This window comes from Triticum aestivum, chromosome 3B (genome assembly GCF_018294505.1).
Source record: "Triticum aestivum cultivar Chinese Spring chromosome 3B, IWGSC CS RefSeq v2.1, whole genome shotgun sequence".
Taxonomy (NCBI): Eukaryota; Viridiplantae; Streptophyta; class Magnoliopsida; order Poales; family Poaceae; genus Triticum; species Triticum aestivum.
Window position 1 is genome coordinate 404,479,237 of NC_057801.1, and position 13,527 is coordinate 404,492,763.

A 13,527-nucleotide genomic window follows, 5' to 3' on the forward strand; every position below is an offset into this window, starting at 1 on the left:
TTATTTGTTCATACAATTCCTAGCATTTATTCATTTACTGTATTTACGCATTTACTCTCTTTATGTCTTGTGTTAACAATTGTTCTTTTTGTAGGCATGGCTTCATCCGGTTCCAGGACGAGGCCGGCGTGCGCGGACCAAGATGACATGCCGAAGACGTGGATTGAGGCCAGTTTGGACAAGGAGAAGGAGAAGGATGTGCACACACCATCATGTTGGTGTGCTGATGTTTGTAAGCTGAAGGTGTCCACTGACCGCAACAAGTCATGGACATAAGGTAGAAGGTTTTTCGTGTGTCCCAACTATGCACATGATCGTCGAAGGCCAACTAACACATATGACATACCACCGGTATGTTAGGTGTACATTCAAAAAACATCAACAGGTTGTCACTCATATGTCTAACAAAAACATGGTTTATATGTAGTCCCCTCCTCCACTTTGCAAGTACTTCACTTGGATAGATCACGAGGTACCAAAAGATGTCCAAGAGGACCAACGTCGAGATTGGTTACGGAGGCAGCGCCTATTCGAGGAGTCCTATGCACGGGGATTGGAGCGGGAGCGTCGTGAGAAGGAGGCTCGTGAGAGCAAGAAGGTGAGGAAAAGAGGGCACGCAAAGAGAAGGAGGCTCGTCAATAAGAGAGGGCAAGAAAACTTGCAAGGGCTCGCGATGCACAAGAGGAGGACGAGGCACGTGACAAGAAGGGAAAGTGGCCCCGTACTACTCAGTAGACAAATGGAAAGGCACCGGCGTCGATGATGAACTGTCGAGACTTTGTTTAATGTATGAACTTGTTATTCGAGACCTTGTGTCCATGAACTGTCGAGACTTTGTTTAATGTATGAACTTGTTATTCGAGACCTTGTGTCCATGACTATTTGAGATTATGTGCAAACTATGTTCGTCATTCGAGACTAGTTAGTATGCTTTGTTCATATTTTTGGTTGAGACTAGCATGCTTTGTTCATATTTAACAATGTTTGCTACAAGTTGCTAAGAAAAAACACTAACAAAAGACAGAAGCGTGTGTAAAAACACCAGGTCCACACCCAGACGCTAAGGACCCTGGCGTCTGGCTCGCTTTGCTCACGCAGGTGACCAGACAAGGTGGCTGGTGTGTCTGATGGACACCAGACGCCACGGTCCATGGCATCTGCCTCCCACACCCAGACGCCAGGGACCCTGGCGTCTGGCTTGCTTTGCTCGCGCAGGTGACCAGACAAGCTGTCTGGTGTGTCTGATGGACACCCAGACGCCACGGTCCATGGCGTCTTCCTCCCATACCCAGACGCTAGGGACCGTGGCGTCTGGCTTGCTTTGCTCGCGCAGGTGACCAGGCAAGCTGGCTGGTGTGTCTGATGGCCATCCAGACGCCAAGGTCCATGGCATATGGTGTCCAGAGAGCATTCTTGCAGTTATCTGTCTGATGGATAAGATTTTTTGGGCCCACCTCTAGCCCTCTCATCCATTCATCTCCACCTCTACCCCTCTCATTTCACTCATATCCACCCACTCTCACCTCTAGCCCAGCCAACGTCACTCCCTCATCCAGCACCCTAACCCCCCCCTCAGATCTCTCATAAATCGGTCCAGTTTCACCGTTGGATCTTCAGGATTTCGAGACTAGAAGGTAAATCAACTCCACCCCCATTTTATGGTTGGTTTAATTTATCATACTTTTGTGAAAACCCTAGTTTGTTTTCCTCGTGGTCTAATGTATCATAGGTTAGCTACTAAGAGATTTGTGTGTTGTAGATGGCTAAGGAAACTCAGTGGGTGCTTAGCCCTGTTGTTCATGTGCAAGGCTTGTCTCCATGTATTGTGCAAGTTAGTGAAGTGGACCTCACTTTCGATTGGTTGAAGACTAAATTCATGTTGAAGCAAGGGTTGAAGGAAGAGGATTTTGTGTACTACGTCAGCAGGAGGCAGTCAGATGGCCCCGGGGAAAGAAAATTGGTTGACATAACTGATGATGACAAGATCCAAGAAATGCTGGAAGAATGGAAATGGAAAAGGGTTGTTGACTTGCATTGCTACAGGAAACCGAGTTATATGTGATGTTCATTGTATGTGATGAACTTCTCATTCGAGACTATTTGTGTAATTTGAACTATGTTTGTAATTTGCTATGTCATTCGAGACATTGTATCGTAGACCATCGTGGTCATGAACTATGTTTGTCATTTGCTATTATCGTAGACAAACGTGGTAATGAACCTTGTGTGTGTGTTCAACTATAGTGGTATGAAAAGACTATGCAATGCTTATGTATGTTTGTTATTCGAGACTACAAGTGAAAAGACAAAACTGACTTATATCCAGACGCCAAGGACCCTGGCGTCTGGTTCCTACCCTATGCTGGCTCCCCTGCTTTACCCTGTTTCTGGTGTCAGTCGATAGCCAGACGCCAAGGACCCTGGCGTTTGGTCCCCTGACTTATAGCCAGACGCCAAGGACCCTGGCGTTTGGTCCCCTGACTTATAGCCAGACGCCAAGGACCCTGGCGTCTGGTACCTACCCTGTGCATATAAATGAGTAAATGAGTCCTCCTTTTGACAGATTTCATGGCAATCAATGAATTCATAGACATCACAGGAAACAACAATTCACATAAATCACATCATTGAGTAGTACTTTTAAATGAGTTCATGGAAAGAGACTACACCAAGTTCATCGAAACAAACTAGAACAAGCTCATTGAAACAAACTACAACAAGCTCACTTCTTGCATACACAGGTTCACAGAATTCATAATAGTATGACAGGTTCATAGAACATAGAAGATAGCACATAAGACACCAAATGCGCGCCACCGTCATCGCCTCTCCCACGCTGGAGTGGGCCAAACCGGAACAAGAAGCTCACTTCCTCCTTCCTCTCTTCACCATGGTTGCAAGTGTAGGCTCCTCCTCTTCGCTAGTCTCGTCCTCCTCCTCTTCGTTGTATGCCTCCTCCTCCGCCTCAGTGTTGGCCTTATATCTTTGCATTCCTATTGGGATAAGCTTATGAGGATACTCCGGACTATGGAATTGTGTGTTCTATGTCTTCTTTCTACCTTTCTTGCTTGGTCTCTTAGCTATGGCTTTGCCTTTCCTAGATGGTTGTGAAGCATTGCCTTGTGTTGGTTGTGTAGCCTGTGATGGTTGTGGAGCATCAACATCATACTCATGATCCTCTTCATGTGTTGCATCATACTCATGCTCCTCATGATGTGTTGGCTCCTCTTGATGTGATGGCTCCTCTTCATGGAACTCCTCCTCCATGTCCTCATTGTTCTGTAGATAACGCCGTCTATTAGCTGTGGCGGCGCGGCTACCAGGTGCATACACGTCACTGGACTGAGCACCATGGCAAGAAAGCATTGATGCCATCTTATGAAATCGCTTCTTGAACTTCTGCAAAAATATGCTATGATATGAGATGCACATAAATAATCCGCGAAAAGAAACTTTTATAATATATTGATCACACCTCCATCGTGCTCCTAAGAGTCCTCTCAGATAATGCACCACCAGGTGGATGACTCAGTGCAACATTGGCATCGTTGACGCACAGAAGCAACTCTCTGCCCTGCAATTCATGAACACACCAAACTTATGTATTTGAAAGAAGACAACATGATGCAAGTATGTTAGAATAGGTCAAACAGACTACCATTTCATCATGCATCGGTGCATAGTCAACGTGAGCCCCTCTGGTGTCTCTCACAGCCATGTTGAAGGTTTGATAATCTTGTGCAGTCTCCGGCTCTTCAGACACCAACTCCGACCACTCCTCATGAGTCCAACCAGGCTTCAGCTTTAACCGGCAACGATCCGCATACCACACTTGGTAGTTCTGATATGCTGACTGATTGTGAGGTCTATTCTCTGATTGCACTAACGTGTCTCTTTGATTCCAAATTTCTATCCACGCACGGTGTTTGTTTGCCCAATCCGATATATCCTGATTGTTCCTTCGATCAAACCTACAAATGATGCACGGGACAAAGCATTAGCAAACATTGACTTATTCAATGCTCTACTACATACTCAAGGCATGCTTGCTTACCGATGCAGAGATAGAATTTCCTCCTTGCTCTCCTTAATTGGAATACCTTGTCTTCTTCCAAATTGTCTTGCCACACGGTCTACAAAGTGCCACTCGACTGCGAAGAAGCATATCATTGGGCACCTCGCCCGCCAAAGATGGCTATCACGCGTGCACATCTCATTAAGATCAAAGTCACGATCTTCCACATAAGGCAACCAATATACCTGCAAAACAAAGAGATACATTGTTAGCTACATAAGTTTCATTCTTGACTAAATTTTATCTCATCGAACTTCTCAAAACCTGCTCAGCAGTCAAGGTGTCCAGCTCGTTCATATAGCACTTGTATCGCACATGCGAGCTTCCTGTGTAGACTGTCACTTGTTCCCAATAGTAAGCAAGCGTAGGGCGCCGATAGGGATCATCATCATGCAACCCGTCATGATTACCCCGTGGGTTTGCCATGAGGGGGTTCTTGAAACCAGGCCGTCCTACCGGGATCCTCTCCCACATCCACACGGATAGACTCCAAACAAACCCAGACAATGAGGATGTATCTCCCTTCCTCCGACACGCCAAGTCAAGCTGCAATCAAACAAACATGTTAGATATGGAGGCGCATGACAAATGCAAGATAAATGGTTGCAAATATCTCTTACCTGGCGATACAAATATGCTAGTGCGGCCGAACCCCAGCTATACTGGGTATCCCAGTTATTGAGTAGCTCCAAGAACATCCAGAGGGTTGAGTTCCCGGTTGTATCTGAGAAGACTACCTTGGTTAGTACATACCAAAGATAGGCCCGCGTGTACTGCTGCACAACCACATCATTGGCACCCTAAGGGCACGGATTGGTGTTTCCTTTGACCAGTTTTAGCCAGGAATGCCTCACTCTTGCGGTATCGGCCTTGCCTTCCTGAGGGCCGTCGGGCTCAACACCAATTAAAATGCCAGTCCGTTCTCGCCAATTACCAACGCTCACACGACCGGTAACAGCTTATCCGTTGATAGGAAGGCCGCTTATCATAGCCATGTCCTGTAGGGTCATCGTCATCTCCCCACATGGAAGGTGGAACGAATGAGTCTCCGGCCTCCAACGATCCACAAGTGCGGTCAGCGCCGCGTGGTTCACCGGCGGAGCGCGTCGCTTAAACTGCAACACAAATGGGAGAAGACCCAATCTCCGAACGTAAGGCTCGTACCGCGGGTCGTAAGTAAAGTCATCAGCAAAATGACCCCTCATGCGCATAGCAACTACAAGCTGTAAATAAAGTGATGTTTTAATCAATACAAGAACACAAATGAGAAACAACGAAAATTGATAAGTCTAGCTTCTTACATCTCCCTTCTCAATGGCACGAGCACGATGCTCCTTATCCCACTCATCGATTAATCCGTCATACCAAGGTCCATCATCATCCGCCATCCTACAAACAAAATCACAAACATCTATGAATACATGAACAATATCAAACAATACTATTTCCTTCTTCAAGTTATGCCATATAAAAACACCATTCTTCTCACACATAACCACATCATTTCTTTCTTCTACATATGCACACATATCATCTAGAGTACCAAATTTCACCATCAAATAAATTCATAATCATCATCCGCCATTCTATTGAACAAATCATGGCACACACAATCATCAAATTTCATCATCTCTTTGCAAAAAAACTTTGCCATCTATATATTCAACTATATTGTCATACCACTTCACACATATAATATTTTTTGTAAATATATTTGCTTGCCAAAGTAGTCTTTTCAGATTCAAACAAATATTATGCCATCTATATATTCAACATATAGCTAATTTACTAGCACATGCATACATCATCTTCTCAAATATACGCACATCATCTTTCAATCAAATAAAATTCTCAAACAATATGGTGTCACATAACCATATGCACAATTTTATCATATGCAACATCTCTCTCCCTTAAAACACTAATATTAAAAACATATGCAAATACATAACATCTAATTTATACAACCCAATCTGTGAAACAAATCATGTCACATACAACCATCAATTTCATCATCTCTTTTGCAAAAAAAAAAGCCAATAGGATAATCTACATATGAACCAAACAATTTCAAATTGCATACATATTCAACAACACATCATCTACTATCTACAAATCAACTATACCATCTAACAACTACACAAAATTTACTAAAACAAAAACAACAAGTACTCATCTAACATCTCCCAATGATGAATAATGCAACCAAAAAGAGATGTTCTAATCAAAACAAATTGGAGGGAATGGAGGAGAATACCTCAAGAATGTTTGGGGGCCTCAGATCCACAAATTTGGGTGGAGGATGGAGTAGATCAAGGGGGGATTTGGTGTGAGGGAGAAGAGGGGCGAGAGAAAAGTTTCCTCTGTTCTTGCGTTCGGCCGCCGCCAGGGAGAGGTTGGGGATGGGTGGGCTGGGCCCGCGCGTGGTGTAAACCTACCAGGGCCAGACGACAGGGTCCTTGGCGTCTGGCCCCTTTGGCACGTCAGCGGGTCAACGGGCAGGCGGGCAATGCGGGCCAGGGGCCAGACACCAGGGTTCGCGGCGTCTGCTTCGCAACCCAGACGCCAGGGATGTTGGCGTCACCTAAAAAGATCAGAAATGAAATTTTTTCCAAAGCGAGGTCAAATCGGAATTTTGTTAGCCAGAAAGGTCATAACAGTAATTTTGTCCCCTGACCCCATCTCTTCCCACAACGCGACGGCGCCATGACCTGGAGCAAGTCCCCGGCGGGCAGCGGCACCACCGCCGTCGACGCCGATGGCTCCGGCGACACCGGCCAGGCCCGCCTCGGCGAGCTCGGCTACAAGCAGGAGCTCAAGCGGGACCTCTCGTACGTCACCACCCTTCTTCTCCTCTCCTCTCCCTTGGTTTCGTCGCTTCTTAACTGATTGATTGATTGATTGAGGGCGTGTGTAGATTGCTGTCCAACTTCGCCTTCTCCTTCACCATCATCTCGGTGCTGACGGGGGTCACCACGCTGTACAACACCGGCCTCAACTTCGGCGGCCCGGCCACCATGACCTTCGGCTGGTTCGTCGCCGGCGCCTTCACCATGACGGTCGGCCTCTCCATGGCCGAGATCTGCTCCTCCTTCCCCACCTCCGGCGGCCTCTACTACTGGAGCGCGCGCCTCTCGGGCAACCGATGGTCGCCCTTCGCCTCATGGATCACCGGATGGTACGCTACTCAATCACACACGCACTCCACTCAAATCTTTCTTGTCTTTTGCTACCTCTCAATGTTCTCGAATGTATATCGATTTCTTCTCTGGTTGGGATCATGTGGAAGGGAAGAACGGAAGGAGAGGATCATGTCACGTGTGAACGAACCGCTTTCTGTTTGTTTTCTTTTTGTCTCGTGTGACATCAAATTGGTGCGTGCGAAATTTCTGCATCTCTTTCTTCTGTGTTTCTTTTTTTCCGCTTGTCTTTTTTTTTCTTTTTGCAGAATGAATAGTTTATTACTCATTTATTCCCTTTGATCCATGCGTATTAATTATCCCTGATTTAGTACAAATAGTTCATTCAAATACAGCGTTATCATCGGGGATGCAAAATAGAATAATCGTGTCGTTGTTTAACGACGTGCTCCTTGGCAATGCAGAACAGAATATTTGTGTTCATAAGGTCATGTGCTTGCGTGCTTTGACCATGTGCAGCTCCCGTGGCCACATTTTGGTAGCAGAACCAGTGCCAACTGCAAATAAAGTCTGATTTTGACAGCGACCTGTGGTTGAAAATGTGCTAGTATCAGCATGGTTCTTGTAGTTGAGACAAAGACGTCCTTGCAACAAACGCACATATACGCATGGCCCATTTTTCTTACTGTAGATAGATATACGCTATTGATTGCTCATGCATCCCCATTCCAATTATTCCCGGCCTCTCATGACGGATTGTTGTGCTGCATGCAGGTTTAACATCGTTGGACAGGTAACCAGCCAGTGGCTCAACTTTGAATGCCTTCTCTCACTTTGTGAGTGACTGCTGTGCTGATTCAGTTTGCACGCTCTGCAGTGGGCGGTGACAACTAGCGTGGACTTCTCGCTGGCGCAGCTGATCCAGGTGATCATCCTGCTCAGCACCGGCGGCAACAACGGCGGAGGCTACCTGGCGTCCAAGTACGTGGTCATCGCCTTCCACGCCGCCATCCTGCTCAGCCACGCCTTCATCAACAGCCTCCCCATTTCATGGCTCTCCTTCTTTGGCCAGTTTGCGGCTGCTTGGAACATGCTAGGTTCTCTCCTACTAGTACTACGTACCTCTCTTCATTCGCACTTGCCCTACACGATTACTACTCTACTTCGCGAGCACTGATTCTCACCCAAGCTACTAGCTAGAGAATAAATAATCAGAGAGCATGCAGTTGGCATCCACTTTATTAACGGATGAGATGGATGGCTCTCCACGCTTCTCTGTCTCTGTAGGTGTCTTTGTCCTGATGATTGCCGTGCCGGCTGTTGCTACCGAGAGGGCCAGTGCCAAGTTCGTCTTCACCCATTTCAACACTGACAACAGTGCTGGAATACACAGCAACCTCTACATCTTTGTCCTGGGGCTCCTCATGAGCCAGTACACGCTCACAGGATACGACGCATCGGCGCATATGGTAATTAATTGATTAAGCCAAAGAAGAAGAAATCTCATCTCGTTGTCAGTGTTGATATGATCGTGTATGCATGCAGACGGAGGAGACCAAGAACGCAGACAGGAACGGCCCCATCGGGATAATCAGCGCCATCGGCATATCCATAGTGGTCGGCTGGGGATACATAATCGGGATCACATTTGCCGTCAAGGACATACCCTACCTGCTGAGCCCTGACAATGAAGCTGGGGGGTATGCCATCGCCCAAGTCTTCTACCTCGCCTTCAAAAGCCGCTACGGCAGCGGCGTCGGCGGGATCGTCTGCCTGGGCATCGTCGCCGTCGCCATATACTTCTGCGGCATGAGCTCCGTGACGAGTAATTCGAGGTGATCGTCCTCTGCTGGCTTGCTTCACGCTGCATTTCTCTTCTCGGAACGTAGTTCTGATGAGATCACTCGCTCGTTGTATCAATGACTAGGATGGTGTATGCTTTCTCGAGAGACGGGGCGATGCCGCTGTCACCCGTGTGGCACAGAGTGAACAAGCACGAGGTGCCCATCAACGCCGTCTGGCTCTCGGCTTTCGTCTCCCTCTGCATGGCGTTGCCGGTAAACCATTGTTCGACAACACTGCATTTCACTGCAACTACTACTACATACTACTGTAGTAGTATTTCATTTCCGGCAGAGTAGGAGTACCTCCAAATAAATTGATCCTGCTCTGATAATCCTGGTCTGTGATTGAAAATAAATTGATTGCAGTCGCTGGGTAGCCTGGTGGCGTTCCAGGCCATGGTGTCGATCGCGACGATCGGGCTCTACATCGCGTACGCGCTGCCCATCTTCTTCCGGGTGACGCTGGCGCGCAAGCACTTCGTGCAGGGGCCCTTCAACCTCGGACGGTACGGTGTACTGGTGGGATGGGTGGCCGTGCTCTGGGTGGTGACCATCACCGTGCTCTTCTCGCTGCCGGTGACGTACCCGGTGACCAAGGACACGCTCAACTACACGCCGGTCGCCGTCGGTGGGCTTTTCATCCTCGTCTTCACGTCGTGGGTCGTCAGTGCCAGGCACTGGTTCAAGGGACCCGTCACGAATTTGAGCGGCTAGTTTCGCGCGTGTGGAATTATTGTCACGTGATTTCACGTGGGAACGCCACGTGATGTAATTAGTTGTACGCTTTAGGCTGGTTGTATCTCACAAGACATGAGGTGGAGGCGACGAGACGTTGTAATTACTTTCTTCAACAAGATAGGAACATGGACTAATTCATACTGCCAGTTAACCCGGCAAAATGTTTGGCTAAGAAACTTCTTTGAACTTACCCATTACCGTGCTTGTATCGTTTCTCAGTATTTACCAGCAAGTTGACTAGCCTTGGATTATATACCCAAAGTTGATTAGCCTTGGATACTCACGGACTGGTGTGGTCGAGGGCGGGGCTCTGTTAGGACCCTGAATCTTCCAACTATATACATCTGACAGAGGCGAGGGTCTCGATCTTTGAATGAGATGATAATTATAGATTTGATGGAGAACTACTTGGACAATCCAACTAGAAATGTGCACAACGTTATGCCTCAACAATTGTTAAACCAATCTCCTGAGGTTACTGACGCCGGAAGCACAATCAACCTGACCACGAAGGTCTATTCCTGCATGCAATCGAAGAACAAGCAAGAATATGATAAAACAATTTAAATATTGCGAATATAGATGAAGTATTGATAGAAGTGGGGATCCGAAAGCGGCCTTGGTCTTGTCATTGCACACAAACAAAGTACACGAAGTTGCAATGGCTAACTTTTAACTAAACAAATCCCAAGCAGATACCTATTAAATTGATCTATTTATATAGGAGCAAAGAGTGACGGCCAAGGAGGTGGGAGAACGTCTCAAGGCAGCCTAAAACTAACCCTAGGTCGTATAAGGCCCATGGGCCCAAGTGGACGTGAGACAACACCATTGAACTTGTAGTTTAACTCGGATTCTGCTGCATCGTCGACTGTTTCGGAAATATCTCCACTCTTCGGGCGAATTTGGAGGTGAATCCAATTGGGTTGAAAGTACAGCAAAAAAAACTTTCCAACGAAAAAACAATCACCCAATTCAGTGTCCAGACGTAAAAGTTGTTGACGGTTTGAGTTAGGTATGTCTGTGCAGTTCGAATATGATGAACTTAGTCTCTATCTTCTCTTGAGCCAAAAGTGATGTGATGTGGCTTCTTGAACAACACCTAATCATTTCCTTTGACGCGAGAGGACTTGTTGAACAACGCCTAATCATTTGATTTTCCTTTATCTTCACACGTGATTCGTACAAGTTTTCAACAATTCTGCATTTAGGCATGAAATAAAATATGCGAAGTACTTTTGTTCCGGATAACATAATTAAATTATTGGATAATTATTATAAGAAATCACCTCATAAATATGCATGTATGCAATATTTTTGTTCGTATCCAAGGTAGCCATGTCCTCATCAACATCTGAAGAACTTTGAAGAACACCGCAGATTCAATGCTTTGTCAATTATCCAAGTGCCAGAAGGAAGCAAGTAAAGAAAGGTCGACGGCCCGGATGTAATGATTTGGAGCTAAACGCTTTTACCGATGCAATTCAAAATCCCCCCTCCCTCCCCGTGTCACCCACCTCTGGCGACACGAAGGGAACCTTAGCTGTCGCCGCCAGAAGCCACCCTCGTCGTGCTCTCCCGCATTACCGCCGCTAGAGGCCCAGCCTGCGAAGCCGCACCGGACCTTAGGATAGTGGCGGGGGAGGGGTGGATCTGGCCCCTTGCGTGCTCACTCACCACCACCCCTCCCCCTATCTCGTGGCTTGACCACCCCTCCCCCCCCCCGCGCCTGCCTCCTGTTGGTCCGACGATGGATGTGGCGAGCCCTATACATGCTGCACCACCGGCTCCCGGCCCTTCTCGCTGGCCGGCCCCTAGCGCAGCTCTGAGCTCCTCTCACGCGATTCCGGTTCCCTTCTCACGCACCCCTCCTCTGCAAGCACTTCACGACGGTTCCCCGCGATGGCTGCTCCTTGCCGGCTGGCCTTGGCCGCCCCGGGCCACGGTGCCCTCCCACTCCACCCTGACCAACCCCCACCCACGGCGCCCCGCCCCCACGCGAGTTTCCATGATGTCGGTGATGTAGCGTCCGTGGAGGTCTCATGGTGGTACCCACTGGCGGCTGCCTTTGCAGTGCGCCTGCTGGGTGCTGATACGTCCATTTTGCATCATGATTTTATATTGATATTTATTGCATTACGGGTTGTTATTACATATTATGGTACAATACTTATGCCTTTTCTCTCTTATTTTATAAGGTTTGCATGAAGAGGGAGAATGCCGACAGCTGGAATTCTGGACTGAAAAATGAGCAAATCTGAGAGACCTATTCTGCACAACTCCCAAAGTCCTGAAACTTCATGGAGAATTAATTTGAAATATAAAAAAATATTGGGCGAAGAAAGCACCTGAGGGGACCCACCAGCCAGCCACAAGGGCGGGGGGGGGGGGGGGCGCCCTACCCCCCTAGGCGCTCCCCATGCCTTGCCGCCTACCTGGCAGGCCCCCGATGCCCATCTTTTGCTATATGAAGGGTTTTTACCTGGAAAAAAAATCAAAGTGAAGCTTTCGGGACGAAGCGCCGTCGTCTCGAGGCGAAATTTGGGCAGAACCAATCTAGGGCTCCGGCGGAGCTGTTCTGCCGGGGAAACGTCCCTCCCGGAGGGGGAAATCAAAGCCATCGTCATCACCAACGATCCTCTCATCGAGAGGGGGTCAATCTCCATCAACATCTTCACCAGCACCATCTCCTCTCAAACCCTAGTTCATCTCTTTTATCCGATCTCAAAACCTCAGATTGGTACCTGTGGGTTGCTAGTAGTGTTGATTACTCCTTGTAGTTGATGCTAGTTAGTTTATTCGGTGGAAGATCATATGTTTAGATCCTTAATGATAATCAATACTCCTCTGATTATAAACATGAATATGCTTTATGAGTAGTTACGTTTGTTCCTGAGGACATGTGAGAAGTCTTGTTATAAGTAATCATGTGAATTTGGTATTCGTTCGATATTTTGATGACATGTATGTTGTCTCTCTTCTAGTGGTGTTATGTGAACGCCGACTACATGACACTTCACCATGATTTGGGCCTAGGGGAAGGCATTGGGAAGTAATAAGTAGATGATGGTTTGCTAGAGTGACAGAAGTTTAAACCCTAGTTTATGTGTTACTTCGTAAGGGGTTGATTTGGATCCATATGTTTCATGCTATGGTTAGATTTATCTTAATTCTTCGTTCGTAGTTGTGGATGCTTGCGAGAGGGGTTAATCATAAGTGGGAGGCTTGTCCAAGAAAGAACAGCACCCAAGCACCGGTCCCCCCACATATAAAATTATCAAAGTAACGAACGCGAATCATATGAGCATGATGAAAACTAGCTTGACAGTAATTCCCATGTGTCCTTGGGAGTGCTTTGCTTTATATAAGAGTTCGTCCAGGCTTGTCCATTGCTACAAAAAGGATTAAGCATGTGAATTACCCAAACATCAAAATTTGTGCCACCGAAACTAAGAGTGTCAGAGAATCCTAATTCCCTAGTCGACATCTTTACTCTCTAGGCGGTTATGCCTAATAAAGAGAGACGAGGCTCTGATGCCAATTAAAAGATCGTGGATGTCGCTGAGAGGGGGGGAATAGGCGCTTTAAAATAATTACGGTTTATGCTTGAGCAAATGCGGAATAAAACTAACGTTTAATTTGTCAAGCACAAAACCTAAATCAACAAGGCTCACCTATGTGCACCAACAACTTATGCTAAGCAAGATAAACAACTAAGTGATAGCAAGAT

At 47.0% G+C, this 13,527-nt stretch overlaps 2 protein-coding genes across 2 annotated transcripts; one reads left to right on the forward strand and one right to left on the reverse strand.

Annotated features, from left to right (window-relative positions):
• Nucleotides 1–2,818: 2,818 nt before the first annotated feature.
• LOC123070081 (serine/threonine-protein phosphatase 7 long form homolog) lies at nt 2,819–6,776 on the reverse strand. Its single transcript, XM_044493099.1, has 8 exons — nt 6,333–6,776; nt 5,377–5,464; nt 4,696–5,298; nt 4,340–4,621; nt 4,055–4,260; nt 3,659–3,971; nt 3,476–3,574; nt 2,819–3,399 (listed from the first exon to the last, which is right to left on the reverse strand). The coding sequence occupies exons 3-8, from the start codon at nt 4,771–4,773 to the stop codon at nt 3,043–3,045; spliced, it is 1,335 nt and encodes a 444-aa protein (XP_044349034.1). The 5' UTR covers nt 4,774–5,298; nt 5,377–5,464; nt 6,333–6,776; the 3' UTR covers nt 2,819–3,042.
• LOC123070080 (amino-acid permease BAT1 homolog) lies at nt 6,710–10,001 on the forward strand. The gene is made up of 8 exons (XM_044493098.1): nt 6,710–6,906; nt 6,993–7,253; nt 7,990–8,008; nt 8,093–8,312; nt 8,503–8,684; nt 8,761–9,050; nt 9,143–9,272; nt 9,426–10,001. Exons 1-8 carry the CDS (start codon nt 6,782–6,784, stop codon nt 9,771–9,773), a joined length of 1,575 nt encoding a protein of 524 aa, XP_044349033.1. The 5' UTR covers nt 6,710–6,781; the 3' UTR covers nt 9,774–10,001.
• The last annotated feature ends 3,526 nt before the right edge of the window (nt 10,002–13,527 follow it).